General features: G+C 41.3%; 1 protein-coding gene across 1 annotated transcript in view; it reads left to right on the plus strand.

The window, feature by feature from the left end:
• Window positions 1-25,941, plus strand: part of MBOAT1 (membrane bound O-acyltransferase domain containing 1) — a 95,175-nt gene that overhangs the window by 48,439 nt on the left and 20,795 nt on the right. Inside the window, exons 2-7 of the mRNA XM_069493443.1 lie at window positions 1,966-2,111; window positions 3,170-3,247; window positions 8,604-8,699; window positions 21,765-21,820; window positions 23,834-23,888; window positions 25,390-25,573. Of these exons, the coding sequence (XP_069349544.1) occupies window positions 1,966-2,111; window positions 3,170-3,247; window positions 8,604-8,699; window positions 21,765-21,820; window positions 23,834-23,888; window positions 25,390-25,573 (615 nt within the window). The remainder of the gene's footprint in view (window positions 1-1,965; window positions 2,112-3,169; window positions 3,248-8,603; window positions 8,700-21,764; window positions 21,821-23,833; window positions 23,889-25,389; window positions 25,574-25,941) is intronic.

Raw genomic sequence — 25,941 nt, forward strand, 5'->3', positions numbered from 1 at the left:
ATCTGATATCAAGGGTGATCAGATATGGAGGATGGGGTGGGGGTTCTTGCTAAAACTTGATTTAACAAGAAAGTACACCAAGGAGAAGGTTCAAGAACCTGACTGAAGTTTGGTCAAGCAAAGAATCTCTGTCAGTTTGTGCAAAGTCACTGTTACTTAGCAATTACTTTTAGATTATTTGTTTTCTTTCCCCAGTTAGATTATAAGCTCCTCAAAGGCAGGGAACATGCCTTCTTTCTCTTCCCTCCCAGTGGTTCCCAAACTCGAGTGCACACTCACGTGGGGGCCTGTTGGAATACAGATTGCCGGGCCCCACCCAGGAAACGTCTAAGTCAGTAGGCCTGAGGTTGGGCCTGAGAATGTGCATTTCTTATCAGCTGCCAGGTGATGCTGATGCCCCTGGTTTGGGGACTACACTCTTGAGAACCACTGCTCTACCCTCTGACTCATTCCTCGTGTGCAAATGCTCAATAGTTACTGGCCAAGCCAAAAAAGAATGGAGCAAATTTCCCCCAGGCGCTCTCCTGAGTTTGGTTGTGGCTGCAGGCTGGTCCCTGGGCTGAGAAAATGAAAGGACCTGTGATCGTTCATCTACAGAGATGATCATAAGGTTTTGACTTTCCAATTGCCAATTCCTGCACATTCCTGAACCTTGCTAAGGTGATTATTTTTCTATATATGTATTTTGTGTGTGTGAGTGTAAGTTGTTGGGTTGTTTATTTAGCCTAGATTAAAAGACAAGACAAAATCATGGATAGGCTCAAATGTCACTTCTCTGTCTTTCAAGGTAGAAAGTGAAGGTGGGAAGTAGTGAGCACAGGTTTCTGGAAAGGCTGGTGAGGCATAATTTCCAAATAGAGGGGAAACTCAATACTGTCAATTTTTAAAGCCAAAACACAAATTCTCTGAAAGTAATATTTTCTATGCATTATAAGGGGTCCAAAGTATTGTTTTTTATTGGGAAAACGAAATGAGCTCAAGTGGAACTGATGTCTGCTACCTCCACCTACCTCCCAGCTCAGCCCTAACGAATTTAATTAATAACCACAGTTCATTGTAGTGTGAAAAACCACTGGGGCGGAAGTTGAAGGTTTATTCATATCTTCAATCTCTTTTCGATTAAGTGCCTTCTAAAAGTGAATTGATACTGAAGCTTTCATTTTGAATACTTTGAAGGGTTTAAATTACTTTTCTAATTTTAATGGATGGTTACACCACTTAATATATTTGGAATTTGATTTGGGTAAATTTAAATTGCAAAAGTACATGTTTGTTTATTGTTTTTAAAAAATCGGCTGATGTCTCCTATAGATTTCAGGGAATTGTTTTGTTTTCTTTTAGGCAAAATATTCTTGAGAGAGAGAGACCACTGAGATTTTTCTAAGGAAATTTGGTGTCTCCCTTGCATAATTGGACAGGCTTGGCATTGGATGTTTAATGTAGGGCTGTGTCTCTTTTTGTCGCTGTTTTGTGTCACACCTTGAATTTGAAGAATGCTCTTGCTCATGTGGTGCTAATTTGAAATGAGAAAATTAGAGTCAGAAAACAGCTGATGATCACTTTGGAGAAGGATTTGATTTTCTAGGTACCAAACTAGGGAGCTCTTCTGCCAAACTTTGCATCTTTAAAAGAACAGATTCTTTGTCTTTGGGTCATGCTGGAGGCACAGTCAGCTTAGGTCCTTTACATTAAAAGCCACCTGCTTGCAGGTGGGAAAGCAACCTTGGCCAGTCTTAAAGGGTTGGAGAAGAAATGGTTGGGTTTGCCATTTCTCATGTAACGTGAGAGTATGGTTATTGCTTGTTACTTGTTTCCTCCTCCAGATAGATACTCGATTGGGGGAAAAAAACAAACCCAAGTCTAAGATGCATCCAGATGTGGAAACCTGCAAAAAACGAGAACAAGTTCACACATAGGCAAAACAGTAAAGATTTCTGTTCTCTCTTTCCTCCCCCTCTCCCATAGGTGAATTTCGTGGCATGCCAGCTTTTTGCATTGTTTGCTGCTTTTTGGTTTCGCATCTACCTAAGTCCTAGTAAAACCAGTTCCGATGTCCGGCATGCATTTGCTACCATTTTTGGCATCTATTTTGTCATCTTTTGTTTTGGTTGGTGAGTATGAGCTTCATAAATTCTAATATTGATCATTTGGATGTTTTGTGGCAATATTGGGACTTTATTGACATTGCATTAAGGTAAGAAATAGATGGTATTGTAATATACCATATTGTAAAGTATATATTGTAAAATGTTATGATATTGTAAATACCTTATTGTAATATATTAGGGACATTGCAGGAATCTCCATTTACTGTAAGACCCTGGAACCAATAGACTGACTATCCATTGGAAGTCAGTACAATGAATGTTTTTTTTTTTTTTTAAATTAGACTTCTACAGATCCTCCCATCCCTGGGAGGGATGTTGCAAGTTTTAGTTTTTCCCAACAAGGGACCTTTCCTAACTATAGTAGATTTTGGTGTATTTCTTGCATTACTGCTAGAGACACTGGTGGTCTGCATTTCATCAGAGTAGAAGAGTGGTTTTAGTGCAGGTCTTAGGGAATGTGAGCCTTTCTTTAACAGACAAAGCCAGTAGATTGGACTTCCTTTGCTAGGTAAGCTGGGAAAATACCCTAGGAGTGGTAGCACTTCTTAGGGAAGAAGTTTTAAGGACCTGCATTTCTAGAAGTATATCTTCAGGAAATTTGTGAATTTGTTCGGGATTCTGTACTAGTATACTGCCCCTAATCCTTCAACAAATATTTGAGAAAAGAGTATTTTGAATCAGCTACCAGGTAAAAGTCTTGGTATCTGGGGAAACTTTGGTACTGGTACTTTAAGATTTAAAAAAATAAAGTCCCAATGAAAAAACTGAATCTCTCTGGACTCCTAACTAATATATGAAAAAAGTATAAGCATTGCATTTATGGCTTCCTGACATTACTAGTGCTGTAGTTGCCAAATTATGTCGTGACTTTCTGGTGTCATTTCAAGATATACTATTTTAATTACACAGAATAAAAATACTTGATTTATTTTCTCGTACGTAAACATGAGCTAACTGATCACTTGTTTTCTGGAGAGGGTGGAGGTGGACAGAATGGGTGGCCAATAGGTATGTTAATATGAAATATATTCAGTGTCTCCTCCCCCCATTATGTCTTCAAGGTACTCCATACATCTTTTTGTGCTGGTGTTAATGTGCTACGCAATCATGGTCACTGCAAGCGTATCTAATATTCACAGGTAAGACCCTGAGAATGAACACTGTGAGGTGAGGTTTTTTTGTACTCTTGGAAATGTTTTTCCAGGGTGAAGATGAACCTTCCCCATTTTCTGCAAGTGTTGAATCTTAGCTTATCTAGACTATCAGAAGGAGGAATGGGGGAGCCCTAAAATCTGCGAGTCTTCTGAAAATGCTTTATGAAAAAGGTGGGATGCAAATTGGGCCTCAGGTGAAAGAGAGTAGATCAGGATTAGGCAGTTCTATTTGTGATAGCCCCAAGCTGGAAACAACTGAAATGGTCACCACAATGAAATACTATGCAGCAACGAAAAGGAATGAAAGATTGATATACACCATGCCATGGATGAATCTCAAATATGCTGAATGAAGGAAGCCACACAAAGTCTAGTCTAGAAAATGCAAAGTAATGTATAATGACAAAAGATCAGACGTTATCTGGGGTGGGGTGATGCAGGGAGATGTGGAAGGGATCACAAGGAGGTGTGAGGAAACTTCTTGGGGGTGATGGATATCTCCACTATCTTGAAATTGGTGATGGTTTTCTGGGTGTGCACATATGTCAAAACTTATTAAATTGTATACTTTATGTATAATAAAACTGCTAAAATAAAAAAGAAATATTTTTTTTTACTGTGATGTTTAGATTTCAAAGTACAGAAGTAATTTAATTCTACCTTGAAAGTGATATGCTTGGCTAATGAGTTGGGATACCTGGAATATCTGTTTTGCACAGTCGCTGTTTCTCCTGGTCTTTCTGGAAACTGTATTATCTCTGCCTTTTGGGAACGCCGGAATGTAAGCTCTGTGAAAACAAAGACTTCTCTCTCTCTTGTTCACTGTTGTGTTCTCAAAGCCTGGAACAATACCTGGCACAAGTAAGGGCTCAATAAATATTTATGGAATGAATGACTGAATTACTTTTGAAAGATATTTATTCTCTTATGGCTTCTTTTCTGACAGCTTCTCTGAAAAGCCGAGCCTTATTTCAGCTTCAGAAAGCTCTTTGATTAAGACACAATAGTTTTCCTTCTTCAAAACATTGGAATTTAACTTTTCACTGTATAAGCTTGTAGTTACTTATAATAAATTTCTGGGCAAATATTTTTGCATGCTTTTAGATTTTATAATCATTCAATGTGATATCCAAATGAGCTCTGAAAATTTAAATTCTAATCATCCCTCTTCTCAGTGCCTTCTTTGAAGGGGATAAATATCATTCCTTCCAGAAAGGAAATAGGAAATCCTTTTTTCTAATTTGGAAAGAATAGGTTTTGGAAATGCTTCATATGATGACAAAATGCTTACAAAGGCTATTTTTTTTTTTTTTGTGGGGAGTGAAAATGCTTGGCTTTTCTTAAACTTGATTTTGGAAACAATTAAATGATTAGTCATATACTATTGTTGTATCTGTATAGCACATTTCCAACTATACAAATTGCAACTTGTCACCCCTCCCCACACTTGTGTGATGCTGATGGGGTGTGGTCCGTTTTCCAGGGGGTCAACAGCTTACATGTCTTTCAGGGCCAGATTGCTTGTTCCGTTTTGCAGCATCCCCTTCCAGTGTGGAGGGATGGAATATTCTGGCCTTGGCAGAGCACAGTGGTTTCCAGGCAGGCCATGACTGTTTCACCACAGTAAGATTGTGCTAGAGGAGGGCTCTGTCATAAGACTAAAAAGAAAAGATGCCAGAACAAATTCTTCCACTCTTTCTTTTCTCTCCTGGTTGCCAGTACTGCAGAAGTAGGGAATGGGTTCACAGTTCCTGATGGATGGACTCAATGTAAATGTAAAAAAAAAAATTTCAAAGTTGTTTCCTATTGATTCGGGAAAAGAGCCCTAGATTGGAGTCAGGAAATCTGGGTCCTTCCAGCAGTGTGAGTTTGGCCAAGTCATGCAGTTTCTCTGTACATCAGGTTTCCCACCTATAAAATGTGGGCCTTGTAGTAGTTTGAATGCAAGTTCTCTTCAGTACCATGATTTCCTGATTCTCTGTGAATCACTGTCTTCTTTACCCCATGGGGCCAGTAACAAGAGTTCTGTTATATGTCTCGGGAAAAGCGGGGAGGATTAGTATTTGCTTCATATAGAACTAACCCACTTCAGGAATGATTGTATTCAGAATTCGTTTAGAGAGTTCTAGCGGGTACCACCTCTGTTTCCTTCCTAAGCCATTATACTGGGCAGAAGTCACGGGCCTCAGTTTACTGTATGCGAACCAGCTGGAGCAGAATATAGTTTGTGTCTGCTAGGACAGACGCCCTGTGTGACACTTGGTGATGCAGTTACCAATTCTGGAATCCCTGCTTTGTGCCAAGTCCTAAGCCCAGTTCCTCTTAACCTACTTTATTTCATTATTTTTAATATATAAACTATTATTTAATATATCATTTAATATTTAATATTTAATTTCATTATTTCAAATATATTCTTTTTAGGACAACTCTATGGAATATAGATTTTTTTTTTCTGTGATGAGGAAATGAAAGCTCAAAGTCACAAATAAGTAAACAACTTGATGAATTTTCACAAAGTGAACACACCCATGTAACCACCGGCCATTTCAGTAAGGAGAATGTTAGCATTACTCATGTCCCATTCTCTACCACAGCCTTCCTTCCTAGAATAACCACTATGACAACTTCTCCCACCACGGGTTGCTTTGCCAGGGCTGGGATGTGAACTCATACCGGTCTGTCTGTGGAATACACGTTCTCTCCACCACTCCTGGATTCCTTAGATGTTTTAGGTTTGGCCGGGGCATTGCTCTGTTTTGGAACTTAGCACTTGGCACCATCCTTGACAGGTGGGAGTCTTGTTACCACAGATGAGCTGAGTCCCCTTTACCCTCTGAGCCAGGGGAAGGTGTGGGTCTAACTCCCGTTGAGGACAGAGGGGAAGCAGCAGGCCTGGCTGCACTTGAAGTGATCCCAGAAGAATCTGCCTTTTGCATCTGCTTTGTGCTCTTGCCTTGAGCTTCATGAACTAGCCGGAGAAAGGGAACAGATGCTGGAGACAGCGAGGCCTGACTCCTTCCCACTCCTACTCCAGCTCTTAAGAGAACTTTGTTTTTTCTCAGTTATTTGCCTGTTGACCATATTCCTGGTATGGACCCAAGGTAGGGAAAAATGTTTTTGTATAGTAATATCTTTGTTTGAAAATAATGGTAAAGAGAACTTAAAGTTTTATATATATATATATTTTTTAATTTAGAGATGGGTTCTCACTGTTACCCAGACTGGTCTTGAACTCCTGGCCTCAAGCTGTCCTTCCGCCTTGGCCTCCCAATGTGCTAGGATGACAGGCGTGAGCCATCACACCTGGCCTTAACGTTATATTCTGCTTTAAAGTTTACGGAACTCCTCCATACTCTGGCTTTCCCTTGCTACTGCCGAATGAATTTTATATTATCCCCACTTTATTATTCCTTAGGTTGATTTAGTTTTCATGAGTTATTTTAATGTGAATATGTGATTTTGGTATAATTTAATATCAGAATATACCTCTTTGCTGTTTTATGGCTCATGTTTAAAAATTATGTCTTCTGAATTAATGTCCGTATCTGATGAGCTCCTGAACCATTTAAAATGAGTAATGTGTTCATTTCAGTTCATTTCAGCCAACAGTAACTGAACCCCTCCTACGTGTCAGGTCAAGGGTGTGACTCAAGGTCACGATGAGTTGGGGAGACACACGTGCATTAATAATTTTACTGTTGTGATTATGTGTGATAGCATGTAGTACTAGAGAAATGCAGACAGTGGAGCCAGGAATTGTGCTGGGGCTGGGGGAGCAGGAGAGGGGGTGGCGTGGGTGGAGCCCGACCAAGCCAAGGGACACTAAAGAGGTGACATTGGAGCTGAGCCTTATCTGATAATTAGGCAGTTTCCACTTAGACTATAGGATGGAGAAAGAAGTTGAAAGCAGAAGAAAGATATCTGGCCTGAAAATACAGGGTTTAATTGTGGAACGTGATCAGTGCTGTATAATTTGGACATAAGGTGGACATGGAGCGTGCCTGGAGATGAGTCAGAACGGTGAGGCAGAGCTTAGCGTGTGAAGCACCTTGCCTGCTGTGTTCAGGGGCTGCGATTTGACTAGACAGCGGATCCACTGGAGATGTTTAAGAAGAGTGGCAGTCACGTAGTTGTCTATTCACTGGACACACAGTAGGTGGACATGGTGAACAAGACACACGCGACCATGTTTGCCCTCATGGAGCTTACAGTTTGGTAAGGGAGACAGTAATCACATTGTCTTAGCTTGGGCTGCTATAACAAAGTACAATGGACTGGGTGGCTTATAAGCAATAGGAATTTATTTCTCAGTTGTGGAGGCTGGAAGTCTGAGATCAGGGTGCCAGCATGTCTGGGTGAGGACCTTCTTCTGGGTTACAGACCACAGTCATCTTGTATCCTCACATGGCTGTGAGTGAGCGAGCTCTCAGGGGTCTCTTTTGTAAGGGCACTAATCCCACTCGTGAGGGCTCCATCCTCATCACCTAATCACCTCCCAAAGGCCCCACCTCCTAATACTGTCAAATCGAGGGTTAGGATTTCAACACATGAATTTTGGGGAACATAAACATTCCATCCACTGCACAGCTTATCACATATTTATAATGACAAATTGAACGTTGTGAGTGACAAGAGGGCTTGTAAATGGATACGTGTCTGTCTGTGTGGCTTGTGTGCACACTGGTAGTGTGGTAGAGGGACTCGGGAGTGCTGATGAGAAGGTGGTAACTGACGCCCGAGGCGTGGACAGGGAGGATGCTGGGCGGAGCGTGGGAATGCTCACGCCTCTCAGCAGGTGGAGGACGGTAAGCCGAACAAGGTGCCTGGGGAGAATTAACCAGAGAGACGGGAAGAAAACAAGGAGAGCGGAAGCCAAGAGAATAAAGTGCTTAGAGAAGAGAGTGGTCAGCAGTGTGGTGATGGTTTGTATTTTACAAAGATCATGTGTAAACATGGTGGTTCATGGCGAGGAGAATCTTGGGTGCGGACCTTACAGCTCAGTGGTTCCCAGCCCTGGCTGCACGGTGGAATCACACCTGCCAGGCGCAGCCGGTCCCTATTAAACCAGACTAGCTGGGGGTGGGGCCCGGGCATCTGTAGTTTGTAGAGCTCCCCAGGTGATCCCACTATGCTGCCGAGGCTGAGACCCACCGCAGCGGTCCAGGCGAGAAGAGGTGATAAAAGGCTCGGGGAGAGCAGTGGGTGGAAAGGTGGACGTAGCCGGACCACAAAGGACTTGGTGAGCAGTTGCGGGTTGGAAGGAGAGGGAGAAGGGAACATTTATTGGGTGCATTGTTGTCATGAGTAATAATCTGACCATCTGTGTTTTTGGTTTCAGGTACTCCTTTTTTGTGGCAATGGGATACCTTACAATATGCCACATCAGCCGAATATACATCTTCCACTACGGGATTCTCACTACGGACTTTTCTGGGTGAGTTTCTTAAGGGGCGGCAGGGGGAGGGGAGTGTTGACTGCTGACTTTCACTCAGTCCCTTGGGGTTTGTAAACATCAAGTGTGCACATGTGATTCATCAGTGGCTGGGTAAATCAGTTGGTAGGACACTGCTGATTCACAAGCTTGAGGTTGAAGATTTGACGGTTCTGTAGGACCGTTAGCTCTGCTGTGCTGTGAGGCAGGTCACATACTACAGCCTGTGGGTTGTGTCTGTCCTACGGCCCATTTTTGTACAGCTCTTTTGGAATACAACCAGGTACTTATGTGTGTATTGTCTGTGGCTTCTTTTGCACTACAGTGGCAGGGTTGAGTGGTTGTGACAAACCACGTAGCCTGCAGAGCCTAGAATATTTACTGTTTGGCTCTTTACAGAAAAAGTTTGCCAACCCCTATTCAAAGGCCATTAGTGCAGGGTTGGTGTTCATCTCTTACTAGTTAATAATACATTCTTCCATGCTAGTTGATAAATAGCTGCTACCCCAGCCCTTTTGAGTGACCCCTGGCTGCTCTGGCCCCTCCCCCTAGGCCCCCTTAACCCCCAGCAACTAGAAGGGTGATGCCTGGTCCAGCAGGGGTCTCCATCTGGGTTGTAAAAATTTTGTCTGTCACCATGGCCTTGACCTGGTGGGCCACCCTCTCCAGACCGGTCACCTGGTAAAGACTGTGGATGGATCAATGAGAATTCTGTGCCCTGTTGAGGTTGGTACAGGAACAACTTTTTATGAATTTCAAGGAATGAACACTAAAGCAGAGTCGTTCCTGGTGACACAGTGTCTGTTATCCACGTGACCTCCCTAGGAGTTTGGTTCTGTTCTCTGCAGGGAGAACCTGAGTTCTCCCCCAGGTTGAATGGCATCTTCTCTGGTGAGTCGTTGGAGACGGGTAGGGAAATGAGGGGGTGACAACTCCCAGTTCATTTCCTCGAACTTTGCAAGCTGTGCACCTCCACTGTCCTACCATAAGTGGGCTCAGGAAGGCAAAAGAGTGTTGCTTGGGGACACAGTGACTGTTGCATTTAAATATTCATGACTATGGTTTGTCTCAGACTGTTCATACGTTAGTTCTTCCTACCCTCAGGCCTCTGGGATTTTACCTCATTCTCTTCCAGCTGTGTGTCCTCCCCGCATCGTGGAGCACACTATCTCAATTTTTATGAAACAAGTTCACAAACTTTATTTTTTAATGTTATGTATTGCTAGTAAAATATGGAAATCTTGGGAGCAACAAAGGTAATAACAACACAGCCAGGAAGCTATAGCATCAAAAGAAAACTTTAAATGGGAATCCTAACTCCTCATAGTGTTTAATCAACAAACTTCATTGTTTGGTTTCACCCCAGAGCCCCTTGTACTTAGAAGAGTTCTTGGCACTTAATAGGTGTTCAATAAGTGAATGAATTAAATACTCTGGTATTTGTCAGTCCTTTTTTCAATGTTTCCCAAAGACTCATTGTTAAACAGCTCCTCCAGCCATATTGGTTGAGATAGTAAACAAAAAAAACTTTGACTTTAGCCCATAGTATATTATTACCCGTTTCTTGGGTATATCATCTTCTCTTTTGCAGGAAGCATTCGTTCATTCATTTCTGCAACAGTTTTTGAGTTGCTAACGTGCTAGGCACGGTGTATTCTAGGCAGGAGGAGGGGTATTCCAGGCAGAGGGAGTGGCTTTGCAAGAGCACAGCAATGTGAGGCAGGTGCCGGTGGAGATCCTGGAGAGCCACCTGCCTCTGCTGGACCACCTCCATCTGTCTCGCAGCCTGGCTGTCACTGGAGTCCATCCACTGCTCTTCATGCCACTGCCACCAGCCTGGACCACCACAAGTCTGCAACGCCTTCCTAACTGGCTGTCCTTCCTCCACCCTGCCCCTTCCCAGTCTGTGCTCTCCGCACCCATCAGAATGAGGTTCTAAAATACAAAGCCGATGAGGCTCTGGATCTGCCAAACCCTCTGCCTCATCTCCTGCCATCTCCTGCTCCCCTTGTGCCACGTGGAAACATTCATGGTCAGCACACCTGCTAGGTTAGTTCCTGCCTCTGTGCCTGTGCCTTGCTGTTCCCTTGAGCAGAAAGCCTTTCCCGTCTTTGACAACGTGGAGCTTCCCTGAGGGCCACCCCTTCCCCCGCCTGTCCCCTCCACCCCCCAGAGTCATGCGTTTTGGGCCTTGGGTAGGAGGAGGTCTCTCACCTGCTTTTCACTGGCTGGTGCTGTCATCGCCTGTGAGTTATGCTCGCATTATTCGTGACTCACAGAGCGTTTGTAGCTGGTGGCCACGGGCATGTCCTTCATCAGTTGTGTTGTGTGCTTAGCTAGTGTCATATGTGTTTATTCCCAGATTTGTTTATTCCAGTTGTACCTGTGTATTAGTGTCAGGAATCTTCAGAGAAACAGAACCAGTAGGCTATATATGAGGGGACTTATTAGGGGAGTTGGCTCACGTCATAATGGAAGCTGAGAAGTCCCACCATCTGCTGTCTGCAAGCTGGAAAGCCAGGCAAGCTGGTGGTGTGAGGCGGCCTGAGGACCAGGGGAGCCGAGGGTGGAACTCGAAGCCCAAGGCTTGAAGGCCTGAGGATCAGGAGCTCCCGTGTCTCAGGGCAGACGATGGATGTCCCAGCTCAAGGAGAAAGAAAATTCACCCTTCCTCGGCCTTTTCTATCTGGGCCTCAACCGATTGCATGCCTGTGTTGGTGAGAGTGGATCTTCTTTACTCAGTCTACTGATTCAATTCAAATGCTAACCTCTTCCAGAAACACCCTCACAGATATACCCAGAAATAGTGTTTTACCAGCTACCTGGATGTTCCTTAACCCAGTCAATTGACACATAAAATTAACCGTCACAACTTATGTATGAGCTGATTATATAGGCATGGGAAAGGAGAGACAGTGGTTTCTCTAAAATCAGGCTGGGTCCTTTGGAAAGCCACCAGGGCAAGTTTAAAATATTAAAAATAATTGCTGTTGAATTAAATGTGGGTGAGAATGCTGAAAGGATTGGGGTTTGGGGGAAGGAATTGTAAGCATTAGGGATTCTTCACTCAGATTGCTTTGCACGCATCTTTCCTTTCTTTTACCTTCCGAGTCTGTGCTAGAGGCGGGGACCCTGGGGGTGGTGCGGAGGGTTCGTGTGAGAGAAGTGCCGTCCGTCAGCACATAGACACTGCAAGGAAAGGCTGTGGTCCTGTGTCAGAGGCTCTTGGTTCCTTACTCAGCAGACAGTGATGGGGAACTCGGTCTGTACCTGGCACGGTTACAGAAGACACACTGCAGAATGAATGTGCAGTTATCTGTTTCCAGTTTGTATAGAAAGTTCAAATGTGAGCGTATCATTGTGTCCTCCAAAATTCATGTCCACCTGGAACCTCAGAATACGTCGTTATTTGGAAATAGGGTCTTTGCAGATGTAATTAGTTAAGATGAGATGAGATCATACTGGATTAGGGTGGGCCCTAGATCTAATATGACTATTGTCCTTATACGAAAGCCGTGAGAGACAGACTCACAGACACACATGGAAGGAAGACGGCCATGCGAAGATTGAGGCAGAAATTGGAGGAGCTGAGGAGTGGCCAGGATTGCTGTCACCAACAGAAACTGGGAAGAAGCAAGGAAAGAATTCTCTCTCGGAGCCTCCAGGAGGAAGCAACCCTGCCAACAGCTTGATTTTGGATTTCTAGCCTCAAGAACTGTGAGAGAAAAAATTTCTACTGTGGTAAGCCACCCGGCTTGTGGCAATTTGTTACAGCAGCCCGAGGAAACTCATAGGCATTGTTTTATGACTCCATACCTTTCGATGAATTAACAGCTGTGCCCTGTTCCTGGTTGCAGGATAAGATGCCTCTACACTGCACATCTCTGGCTGTTCTTGTCACATCTTCTCTGTTTGTTTTATTAAAACCATAAACTCTTGAATAATTTCTACATCATTTTTAGTATAATCAGAATTGTAGTAAGTTACCAGAAGGAGAAAATAAAGGGCATTTGTGGAAACCAGTCACGTGCTTGTGAAATGTGGTAGATTTGAGGTTTGACAATGGGTTGGGGGCACGGGGTGGACATCAGTACCCGTCAGCTTCACTTTTAGCAGCGTAGTCTCGATACATTTCCTCAAGTGATGTTTATTCTCTGGCATTTTTGGATCTGCTTGTATTAAGAAATCTCTGACGTTACCCACACATACTGCAGACTGTTTAAACTAGAAAGGACACTGTTGTTAGGGAAAGGATACAAAATAAAAAATCTGTTACCTGAAAATTGCATATGATTTAGTTCTCTAGTTACAAAGTGGCCATACTTTTTTCTTTAAATAGACATCATCAAGCAGCATTATTTTTCCCTACCACCATAAATGCGAAATGCCTCACTGACATAAATCCATCTTCTTGGATAATGTCAGTCAACATAAATGGGAAATACATACCGACATGAAATTGACAAGATGTTTTAAATGACAAGCTGTCAATTAGAGAGGTTCTTTACCAATGTCTGTTCTCATTACAAGCATGCAAGCAACCACGTATTTCTTCTTCAGAATGGAATTGATTTAACCTTACTCTTTATTTCAGTTGAAATATTTTTATTTTTATTTTTTTTTTTGCGACAGAGTCTTGCTCTATTACCTAGGCTAGAGTGCAGTAGTGACATTCTAGCTTACTGTAGCCTCAAACTCCTGGGCGCAAGTGATCCTCCTGCCTCAGCCTCCCAAGTAGCTGGGACTACAGGCATGCACCACCATGACCAGCTAATTTTTCTATTTTTTGTAGAGATGGGTCTCCCTATGTTGCTCAGGCTGGTCTCAAACTCCTGACCTCAAGTGATCCTCCCGCCTTGGCCTCCCAGAGTGCTAGAATTACAGGCGTGAGCCATCGTGCCTGGCCCAGTTGAAATATCTTGTTTAGGATTTTGTGAAGAGATGAAGTAGCATTCTGAAGTGAAGCCTTGTGCTTTAAAGCAGCCTGGTATGTAGCCGTTCTCTCTGGAGTTTAGCACACTTTATTAAGCCTTCAGAATAAGAGCACAGACAGGAATTGAATGGGATTGGTTGAAGTTAGTGTTTGTATCAAACAACATATAGAATATTTTTAATTTTGGAGAACACATAAACCTGTACTTTAGGTTATTCTGGTACTTAAACTTTTATGTATAATTCTAGGTGTAATCAAGTTTTCGTGGGTTGGACTTGGTGTTAATGGTAAAGGTAACACACAAGATACACTTTTATTAGTGTTATAATACAATTTATATCAATACATGTAGTGGTGAATGTCCTTTATGTTCTCTCTGTGAATGTGGGCAGTTAAAGGCACTAGAATATTTGTTGTTCTTCTGGGAGAAAGCTCAACAATTGCTTGTAATGTAGGTGGTACTAGATTCCTTTTAGGTTTGTGACAGTGAACTGATTCTTCTTTTTTACTCACAGAAGGGTGCAAATCGAGTTTTCTTTTGAGGGCAGCAGCAAGAACTCTTATTTCATTTTTCCAGGCTGGACCAGATTCAGGCAGATAATTGCTCTTCCATCACGTTGGCAGTTTGAGTTGCCCATGTGTTGTTGGAAACATTATGAAATGAGAATTCTTATACACTTCTAGTGGGAGTACAAATCGGTATAACCCTTCTGGAAGGCAATTTCACTATAAATTTCCTGCAAGAATTTTTTAAAAGTTCACATCCCATAATAGCATAAATTCCTAGGAGTTGAATTACCATAAGGAAATCAAATTTATTCATAAGGATGCTCAACTGTTGTCAATAATTGTGAAAACCCAGAAGCATCCTAAATGGTCTGAAAGTGGCGAATGATTAAATTATGGTACTAGGATGCCTCCATTGAAAATGATGTTATCAAAGACTATAAAAACCATAAGACAAATACATATAGTAGGATTCCATTTCTTTTTTTTTTTTTTTTTTGAATGTGAATATACATAGAAGAAAAAGAGTGAGAAGAAACATTGAAAATGCTAAAACAGTGATTCTTTCTGGGGGGGTCTTTATTGGTGATTTTAATATTCATTTTACTCTTTTATGTTATGATAATAAGAAAAAACCTGGAATTTTATTTAAATATATTTGCATGCATATTAAAAGATTATGGCGAATGGCAGCAGACAGGATTGGAACAATAGCTACTGGTGTTCTCTGTTATCCTATCGGAGCCTTATCCTATTCCAATAATAGGAATATTACTTGTCTATACCCCTCGCTGGCGATGGAGATCATTTGCCCTGTTGTTCCATGGACCATGTTTTTCTCTATTGGTTTATGACATCCTGGTCACCTGATCTGACCAGCCCAGTATGTTCAAATAATTGGGTTCTACAATATGGAAAAATGAAGATATTTGCCAAGAGATTTCGAGATTTGTTTATTTCATGTTTCTCCTTCAGGCTGCTGCCAGCTTTTTAATAATTAGCATAGTCACTTGGAGTTTACTTCTGCAGACATAAGTTACAAGAAGTATATTGGGTAGGTCCCTTTAAAAGGGAGAATTGATGATTTTGTTGTTGAGTGCCAGGGTATAGAAGTTAAATCTTTAAAAAGATGTAAAGAGTACAGGCTTTTCTCCTCTGATTAACCACTGGATTGTTCTGAACAGATACCAGGGAACTCTGAAACGAGTCCAGCAGAGTACTCTTGCCTTTGGTTGTAGTCCTAGGAAGGCTGATAGAACTATGTGTGAACTATGATAGAACTTTGTGTGACTTCTGGAGTCCCCGATTTTCTTTCTCCATGCCGGCATGATTGTAGGGATTTGGCAGCATTACACTAACGTTGTAACATTGTCCTCTTCCTCTGCAGTCATTTGGGGAACGGGGTAAGGAAGACAGAAGCTGCTGGGTCCAAGCTATACGTTGCACAGGTCGTGCCGTATCTTGGTGCCCACTGGAGTTGTGCAAGATGGCAGTGCTGGCTTAGGTTGCTATAGGAAGTTTGTTGTCCTGGTGTTCTCTTACCATGCTAAACTTCTTGCTTGACTTAACTCCCTGGTTTCCTAGTATCACAAGTAGCCCAGTGAATTTTTTATTATAAAGAAAGTAATAAAAGTATGAAGTGTAACCTATTTGTTCTGAAATTATCTGTTGGGAAAATAAGATGCTTGAATGTCAGCTCAAGCTTGATGCTGGCCAGCCAGATGTGCAATTGGTTGGCTCTTCGACGTGACACATGTAGTGATGACTGCGTTATCTCATTGTTCTGTCCTAGCTTTACTAAGACATCAGAATTTTTTTTTGAGACAGAGTCTCACTCTGTTGTCCAGGCTAGAGTGAGCGCCGTGGTGTCAGCCTAGCTCACAGCAACTTCAAATTCCTGGGCTCAAGCGATCCTCCTGCCTCAGCCTCCCAAGTACGTGGGACTATAGGTGCGTGCCACCATGCGTGCCACCATGCCTGACTAATTTTTTCTGTTTTCAGTTGCCTGGCTAATTTCTTTCTATTTTTAATAGAGATGGGGTCTCGCTTTTGCTGAGGCTGGTCTCGAATTTCTGACCTCAAGTGATTTTCCTGCCTCAGCCTCCTTGAGTGCTGGGATTATGGGAGTGAGCCACTGTGCCCGGCTGGGACACCGGAACTTTAACCATTTTAGGTCCAAAGATTAAGGTAAACTAGGTAGGTTTTATTGAAATAGTGTTCAAAACTGAGATTTTGTTTAATATTTTAAAGAGAAGTCATTTCTGGTTGGGAGTTGATACAGAAAGTAGAAATGGATGAATGGGTACCACTTCTCGTGAGTTGCCAACAGTCTGTATCAGAAGGCACTGATTGTGTGTGTGTGTGTGTGTGTGTGTGTAGCAGGGGGTGGGGTGTTGGCATTGTTCTTTCTTTTTACCCCAGACACATCTCCATCTACCTGTTTTCCCTTCCTTAATTTTCCCCATTATATTTTGTTATCTAAATTAGACTAATAATCTTGGGTTCAAGAAGAAAAATAAGTTTTTCTTTGGCTCTTTTTAAATCATGAAAAAATTTATAAGGCAAAAGGGAAATGGCCCCACCTCAACCATACTGGACTCAAAACTTTAATTCCAGATTGGTCAGATGATTTCCAAGTACAGGGCCTTTCAGCGAAGAGTATGTACAAATCCAAGGATGGAGGGGTGGGGGGTGTGTGGAAAATCTGAGTACAGCTCAAGTTCTGAGGCCTCATTGTCCTGAGGAAATTGTTTGGCTGCATCTCGGAGCCACTTACGAATCTGCTGTTTTTGCCCTTCCTGTGTTTGTATGTGTTCCTATATACTGACTTTTGCATTTCTTTTTTGCAAAAAAGAACATGATTTTTTTTCTAATCGTAAACCAACAAGTATGTTGTGGATTGTTTCATGGTTTGAATGAAATATGACATGGATGGTATTTAAATTTCATCTTAAGTCAGTAACTCTAAGGATTTGATTCTCAAGTCTCAGTAGCTTATGCGATATAAGTTTTGGTATCTGATCTATCCATAAATTAAAATAAATTCATCAGAGTAAAAAATGGGTAGAGAGGACTTGCTCTGAGCAAGACAGTATGGTGTTCTTCTTTATATCCAAAGAAAAGTAAATATGTAGGAAGATTCTAAACTCCTTTTCCTTTTAGTGAGCAGGTTCTAGTTCTAGTTTGTAGCTTTAGATCTGCTTTTTTCATAAGTTACTAGTTCATTTTTTTCAAATAAACTCACAATCTCATGTGTGAGTTGTTTTCTTTTTAAATTGTTAGAATTTGGATATTTGAAACAGAAGCAACATATTGAAGGCATAGTCTAGATGATGTTTAGGTATATTCAAATCCATAGCTTCTTTTTTTTTTCTTCTAAAAAAGGATATCTTTTCTAAGGAATTACAACAATCTAGCTTTTACATAGACCTAATGGTACAGATTTTACCTTGAATAATTAGTATTTATTGGCATTGCTGTAGCTATTCAGTATTATGTGTTACATTAGTCTAGGTCTTCTGAGAAGCAAATGCCAAGATGGGAACAGAATTATAAGAGATTTGTTTGGGGAAACGCCTGCCAGGGAAAACAGGGAGGGAAATGGATGAGGCTAGGAGAGCCATCAGATTGAAATGCAGGTCTGACCCCTGAGAAGGAGAGAGGGAAGGATGGAAGAGAGGTCTTAGACTGCAGTGCAATTCTAAGAAAGTTTTGGCAAATTCAGCAGAAAGTGTTTGAGCTAAAATTCCCCTGGCAGAGGAGAATCACATTTCGCAGGGAGGGGCCTGCGTAGCATCCCTGCTGTACTCAGTCATGGGCTGGGAGCAGCCTGCGGGAGGCATGGCCTCAGCGTGAACGAGGGTGGAATCAGAGCACAGCACCTGGGCCAGTATACTCCCAGCAGCAGATCAGACAGGCACATCCTCATGGCTGTAGCTTATGTGGATATTAGACTTACTAAACATTTTGCTGAACATGTTCCTAATCATGGATACATTAATCTAACTCCAGACAGAGGAAAACAAATGCTCTGCTTCTACAGAGACAGAAAGTTAGGTTAATTCCATGGTACATGTTATCTCTTTATTGATGTGTCTATTTTAGGCCCTAACATGAAGTGATAAATTAAATGTAGGAATTTGCCTGGTTTGCAAAGAGTGTGCTTTGAATTTTGGAAATTGTGGTGCTGGGCTTTACATAAGGAAGACTGATTTCCAGGGTTTTCAGTCTTCCAGAAAAAGGCAAAGAAAACAAAAAGTCTTTGGAAAGAAAACTATTGTGCTTTGAAGGCTGTATTTGGAAACTACCCCCTTGAATGTGATACTTAGAGTCCCTTTAGAGAAAAATTACTCTAAGTATCTGTTATGTATTCTGAGTCAGAGGTCTTGTTGTCAAGAGAGTGAGCTACAACGTTGTATTGGTCTATAAGACATATTGGTCTTGTACAAAGCTATAACTATAATGTAGAGCTTATTACTAGGACCAAAACCTCAGTGTTCTGGAAGAAGAGCATTTATTTTTTTAATAGAACGTGGTGTAAACAGGTGTCATCTGTGAGCATGTCTGGCCACACTAGAGTGACTGACTTGATGGCCTCCGTGTGTGCCACACTTACCTCACTGGTTCTGGTGGGGCACAGACGCCCTTCCTTCCCTTCCCCCACAGCCAGGCTTGCACCCCCTCTCTTAGCCTCATGCATGGCATTAGCAGTCTTCTTGCAGACGATGACCACTGGCCATTGGGCCTTAAGATATAAAGATGTTGCAAATAACAAAGATTTGGGCATCTGTGATAAGATTTCAAAGGGTATTTGTTGGTACTTTCTTTAAAAGAGTTTATCATATTAGCATGTATTTGTCGTTTAAAATATTATTAACACATGCTTAATTTTAAAGAGATGGAAAATGGGAATTAGGATGAGAGGAATTAGACAAGAAAGTGGACTTGCGGAGAAGTGGATGAGAATAGTTGACACACATCAGACTTGGCCAAAAGTTGGTTTGTGTCTGGTCCTGTCCTCCCGCCCAGCTGGACCCGGCTCAGAGGGCATAGGGGCTGTGTGGCATTCCTGGGTGATCCCAGGGGTGCTGTCCTAGGACATGGATCAGAACCTCAGCCATCTACATAACTGAGCCATCCGTCCATATGGGTATGAGATAGCAAATTTGGTAAGAAGACATAAGAATTGAGATCTGAAAGCCAAGCTCCATGAAGAAGGTTTGAAGGAAAGTGTGGTAGTCAGAGCAGTGGGATTTTATCTTGTCTTCTTGGGCGACGCTATGGCCTGAATGTTTGTGTCCCCCCCCAATTCATATGCTGAAATCCTAACTTAGCTAACATCCAAGAGGATGATTAGGAGGTGGGGCCTTTGAGAGGTGATTAGTTTTGAAGGTGGAGCCCTCATGAATGGGACTAGTCCCCTTATAAAAGAGGCCCTAGGGAGCTCCTCTGCTCTTCCACCATGTGTGAAGTTACAAAAGGACGTATGTCTAGGAAGTGGGCCCTCAACCAGGCACCGAATCTGCTGGCCCATTGACTTCTCAGCCTCTAGAACTGTGAGAAACAAATTTTTATTGTATAAAAACCACCCAGTTCATGGTATTTTGTTATAGCAGCCTGAACAGACTTAAGAATAAAGCTACTTAAAGGTACTAAAAGGTACTAAACCACAAGGGTAGACAATTGGAAAAATAGGTGCCACTTTTTAAGTTATAGCTTCATTTCGATATAATTCACATGCCCTACAATTCACCCATTTAAAGTGTCCAATTCAATGTTTTTTTTTTTAGCATATTCACAGAGTAAATTCACAAAGGCTAGCATCACCACAATTAATTTTACATCATCATCGCCCCCAAAGGAAACTCATGTGCATTAGTCATCACTCCTCGTTTCTTCCCGATTCCCTCAGCCTTAGGCAAGCAGCAGCCTACTTTCTGTTTCTATGGATTTGCCTATTCTAGACGTTTCATACAAATGGAGTCATATGTCATATGATCTTTTGTGTCTGGCTTCTTTCACCTGGCATGATGTTTTCAAGGTCCATCCTTGTTGTATGTGTCAGTACTTCATCCGTTTTTTTTTTTTTTTTTGCTGAATAATATTCTATTGTATGAACATACCACATTTTATTTATCCACTCATCAGTTGATGGACATTTGGACTATTTTATTTGGGGCTTTTATCAATAATGTTGCTATGAACATACATGTACATGGTTTTGTGTATACATATTTCTCATGGGTGTACACCTTGCTGTGGAATTGTGGAGTCCTAAGGTAACTCTATGTTTAACCTTTTGAGAAACTGCCAGACTGTTTCTAAAGCAGCCATACCGTTTACTATTCCCACCAACAATGTACGAGGGTTCCAGTTTCTCTTCTTTCTTGTTGACACTTGTTATTTTCTGTCGTTTTGATTCTAGCCATCCTAGCGCTTGCAAAGTAGTATCTCATTGTGGTTTTAATTTGCATTTCTCTGAGAGCTAATTACTATTGAGCATCCTTTCATGTGCCCCAAAGTTCTGGGATTACACGTATGAGCCACCACACCTGGCTTTGCCTATCTTTTTAAGAGAAATATCCATTCAGATTCCTTGGCCCTTTTTAACTTGGGTTATTTGTCTATTATTGAGTTGTAAGAGTTCTTTATATATTCTAGTACCAGTCTCTTAACAGATATATGATTTACAAATATTTTCTTGCATTCTGTGAAACATTTTTTTCACTTTCTTGGAGGTGTATATCCTTTGAAGCATGAAAGTTTAAGTTTTAATGACATTCATTTTACCTGTTCTTTTGTTGCTTGTGCTGTTGGTGTTAAACTTAGGAAACCAGTGCCTAATCTAAGGTTGTGAAGATTTACACCTATTTTCTTCAAAGAGTTTTATAGTTTTAGCTCTTACATTTAGGTCTTTGGTTCGTTTTTAATTGGTTTTTGTACTCTTTTCATGTAGACATCCCATTGTCCCATTCCCATTTGGTAAAAAGACTTTTCTTGCTCTCATTGAATTACCTTGGCACCCTTGTTGACACAGGTACCACTTCTCAGGCAAGTTTTTGTTTAATGGCTTTTTCCAAATTAAGGTTGGGGTTATTTTTGGTCAGTAAATGATTTATTTATAGGCAGCTACATTTTACAAATGTATCTTGTACTATGTGTGCCTGGAAAAATTGCCTTTAATGTTAATATATATATTTATACAAGTAGAGCCAGGGCACTGGATTCAGTATCTCCCAAGCCAGTGCTTCTCACTCTTTAATGGATGTTCAGATTCCCCTGCGATGTTGTTAAAATGCAGATTATCATCTTGTAGGTCTATTGTGGCGTTTGAGATGCTGCATTTCGAACAAGCTCCTGGCGATTCTGGCGGTGTGGTCCTGGGCCCACATTCTGAGTAACAGAACAAGACACACTGTCTAGTGTGAGCTTGTTATTCAGTGTTGTTATATCTCCTTATTTAAAGTGATCTGGAAGGGAAATAAAAATTGTTTATTTTGAATTCAGTGTTTTTGTACTTTATTTAATAAACTTCAAGATGAAAAACCACCATCCAGAGAAATATAATATAAATGTTTCTTCCCATGGCACTTGGGGCCAGTCTTGATTATTTTCTTTCTTCCTTCTAGGCCTCTGATGATTGTCACTCAGAAGATCACAACCTTGGCATTCCAAGTTCATGATGGTGAGAAAAACGACCCTCCTTTTGATTCTCAGAGTGAGCCTGATATTCAGAACTCTTCTGTTTATATTGTATACACAGGCCAGGGTTTAGATGAGTGCTGGCAGGTCTTGCTTTATTTTGTTCAAAATTTCCAGGCCTTTCCCAGCTATTAATCACCATTTCCCTGCTGAATCTGCAGTCTAAACTTGCTGAAATATTTGCACTGAGAACAGTGAGTTTTCTGTTTATCTTTACGATGTTTTAAATTTAATTTGTGACACTCTTCTTCCCTTCGTTTTCAAATCTGTTAAAAGGAAATGGCATCCCTTTTGCTTTGGTTTAATCTCTGAGAAGCTCGTGAGGTCATAAAAGATTAAATAGCATTGGCTGGTTAATCATTTTTTAATGATAGGGTTTTGTTTTTTTCTGGCTTGGAAAATTATCTAATGAGATTAGCTTAACCCTATAAAAAGCTGGGAGAAAGAAGAATCTTCTGTTTGTATAAAACTGAACATTTTCTTGACTCAGGCTCTTCCTAAAAATGGCCAGAAAGTGTGATTTACACTGTTCGAACTGGGTTCCAGGAAAGGGAAGAAGATTATTTCAGCTGGGCGGCAGATTTCAATATGGGTGTTAGAGATGCCAGGTGCAATTAGTAAAAGTCTATTCTTGTGGATTTGTACTGCTCCGGCAAGCACTTTTTGACTGTTAAAATTTCTTTGTGTGTTGGCAGGTTGAGAAGATTTATCTCTGACAGCTAGTTTTCTTGTTTTTTTTCCCTTAAAGCTTGGGAACTGATTTAATTTCATTTGCCCCAGTGTATTCCTAGTTCACACTTGGTGCTTTAGTCATTCTGTAGAGAACTAGGTAATTTTATACCACGAAGTCTTTCCTAGGTAACCAACCAACCCAATGTGCCCAGTACTGAGACATTTCACAGGATGTGGCTTTCAGTGCCAGAATCAGGGAGTCCTGAGCAGATGAGTGTGAGTTGGTCACTGCACTTGTAACTGAAACTCCAGTTTCAGTGGTTACAGACTAACATAAGCAACATAAACCAATAGCAGAAATCAGTTTAATTTCTGGGATTATCAGAGATGTACTATTTGATGAGATCTTAGAAAAAACGACTTGAGATTTTTTTTAACACTTTTTTTTCAAACAGACTTTTTGCCTAAATTTACTTTTTGAAGCATTCTCAGTTTACCATATTTTCTGGAACATCCCTTACATGCAGAAAAATGTTTATTTGCCTTTTTCCTTTTTTCTTGTGTGTGGGAGGAACAAGTAAATTCCAGAAATACTCTGCCTTCTCTTAGGCATGTTTTTGAATTGCCTTCATGGTTGGTGACCATAATAAGCCTTAGCTGAATATACAGTTTTAAAGTTGACTTACTGCTGCTAAGATAACACTTCAGTTTCTTTGACTCTAGTTAACATGTAAATTTCACGGGAAGCACAAACGTGATTTGGTTGGGAGTTTTGCTGCTATGGATGAGTGTTGAAAAGAAGAAAAATCTGATAATTCCTTAATGTTTTCCCTGCACTCAGGGTTACATTTCCTCTGTTTCTTAGAAGAGGAAAGTCCCCTAATCCTTTCCCCGTTACATCCCATACCCATTAGCTCAGCTTGTACCAGGTGTCTGCACCCAGCCTAATCAGGGGAGTATTTAAACTGGGGCAGCCTGTGAAGGGCAGGCTTATTTCTCTGATGTAGCAATGAAAACATATACAAATGGGTAAGGAACCGCCACAGGATAGGAAGGGGTCTCTGAGGTCCGTGTCATCCTATGTGAATTTAATAGGAGTAACCGGAATTCTCCCTTCTCCATATGAACCTGTAGAGATGTTCCTTCTCACACAGGCACTTATGGGTAGCTCTTTCATCCAGGGCCTTTTTAAAAAATGGAAAATGGGGGCTCTTTATGATTTACGAAGCAAAAATAAATTACATTTTTCAAATGACTTTGGTAAGACTCTTTTAGAATTAGTTATCTACTTCATCTCATTTCCAAACGTTTTTCTTTTTCATAGGATTAGGTCGAAGAGCTGAAGACCTCTCTGCTGAACAACATCGACTTGCTGTAAAGTAAGTTGAACAGCATATTCTCAAGCCCTTTGCATATCAGTATCTAGAGATTTTTCTCATTTTTAATATCTGCTTATTAATTCCATTATGTGGATATAATAATGACACTCATTTAATGAATCTGCAGTTGATGGACATGTACATTCTTTATCAATCTTTGGCTTTTAAAAATGGTAAGGATGAATATCATAATACTCTTATGGTATTAGGTCATTTTAAAATGAGTTTGGGTCTAGCTTTAGGATGGGTTCCTAAAGTGAGATCACTAGGTCAAAGTGTAAATGGATCTGTAATTTTGTTGGTTCTGCAAGGTTCTCCTTCACTCCAACACTGGGGTTATGTCTGTTCCAGAATTATTTTTATCGGGCATGTGTCTGAGATTCCTCAAACAGTCAATCATCAATGCACATCAGTCTGATTAAATGCCAGCATGGAAAAGACAGGAAGTAGGGTCAGAGAGGTGAGTGTGTGCTGAGATAAATACAGGAGGGAAGGCTGCAGGTGGGCTTTGCCAGTGTTGATGTGAGGAAAGAAGGGGTGGCAGAGAGGAGGGGGGCTGTCTACAGTAGGAGGAGACCACATTGATCTGGGAGTGAAAACAGCATGTGGGATGGCAGCCGTGCCGAGTTCCTGCTGGGTAGTGTCAGGGGACAACTGGGATAGGAGTAAGCGAGGAGGGTCCCAGGTGGGAGAGAAGATTGAGTTCTTCATTCTCTTGTTAAGGAATTGGGATTTGGAAGCAATGGAGCACCATTGGAAGATTCTAATTGGTTCTTTCTTAAGCATTATGGAGGTATAAATGCTATAGGGCATAATTCCAGTGACTGGTTAGCAATGGGCTTCAGAAGGCTTTCTCCACTCTTCCATCCTGCTAGGAGAATAGGCCTCCCAAAAGGCCACTAAATGAAAGCATTACTCGGAACTGTTCTCTACACATTTTTTTTTCTGCCACTACCCTGGTGTGTGGTTCAGGACCCCAGGCCTGGATGTCAAAGCAGGGAAGAGGCTGTCACAGGGGTAGTTCTGTGTCTTCTTTAAGTGGAAACTGGTTCCACCCATCATTTGTTTTGTATTTATTTTGGCAGTTGGGAAGGAGTTTTGCCATTGAAAAGCATCTCGATCAGCCAACATTAGGTCAGGTTCCCAGCCTGCCTTTTGTTTATTACCTTCATTTTGTCCCGTAGACAGATAAAGGTGATGAGAAAAGAACATTTCCCAGCCTCAGAGTTGTGCCCTCCTAGACCCCGCCCTGAGTACTGATAGACAGCAGAGGGCACCATGGAGCCCTGGGCCACCTGCCTTACTAATTAATATTAACATTTCTTTCCACAAGATTTCTCTTAGGTGGATTTGATATTAATAGAAACAAAACAAGGAAAGGTCATGTCACATATAATAATCTATAGAGATAATGTGGTTTATTATTTTCTTATTTGCAAATCTTGAAGAAAAAGCCAAGACTGAAGAGTTTTCAACTTTTTTACTTTGTTTATTTTCACAGAGTGAAACCCTCTTTTTTGGAATACTTAAGCTACCTTCTCAATTTCATGAGTGTCATAGCTGGCCCTTGCAACAATTTCAAGGACTACGTGGCCTTCATCGAGGGAAGACATATACACATGAAATTGCTAGAAGTGAACTGGAAACAAAAAGGTTTCCACAGCTTTCCAGAACCTTCTCCCACTGTAAGTGTTTAGTGCCAGATGTTTACCCAGAGGTACAGAGAATAGGGTTTTGCTGCCAGGACGAGGTCTCAGTAATAATTGTTATAATTAAAAAGAAAACAGTTTATCAGAAATCTTGGTCAATAACTTTTTTTCTCATCTGTTTTAAATGCCAGGATTCGTATTTATTTGCAGCAGTTCTCTGTGTTGGAGCAATAGGTGTTTGTTTCACAGAGGAGCTCACTGGCTGGGAATATTAAAGCAATCACTTTGCTAGCCAGCCAGCCATCACTTAGGGCACACAATGTGCCCAGGCTGTGCGTGTTAACATGTCTGAATACCGTGGGTGTTTTGCCTTTATGAATTGAAATTCAAATACGGTCAAAAGA

This window comes from Eulemur rufifrons, chromosome 18 (genome assembly GCF_041146395.1).
Source record: "Eulemur rufifrons isolate Redbay chromosome 18, OSU_ERuf_1, whole genome shotgun sequence".
Taxonomy (NCBI): Eukaryota; Metazoa; Chordata; class Mammalia; order Primates; family Lemuridae; genus Eulemur; species Eulemur rufifrons.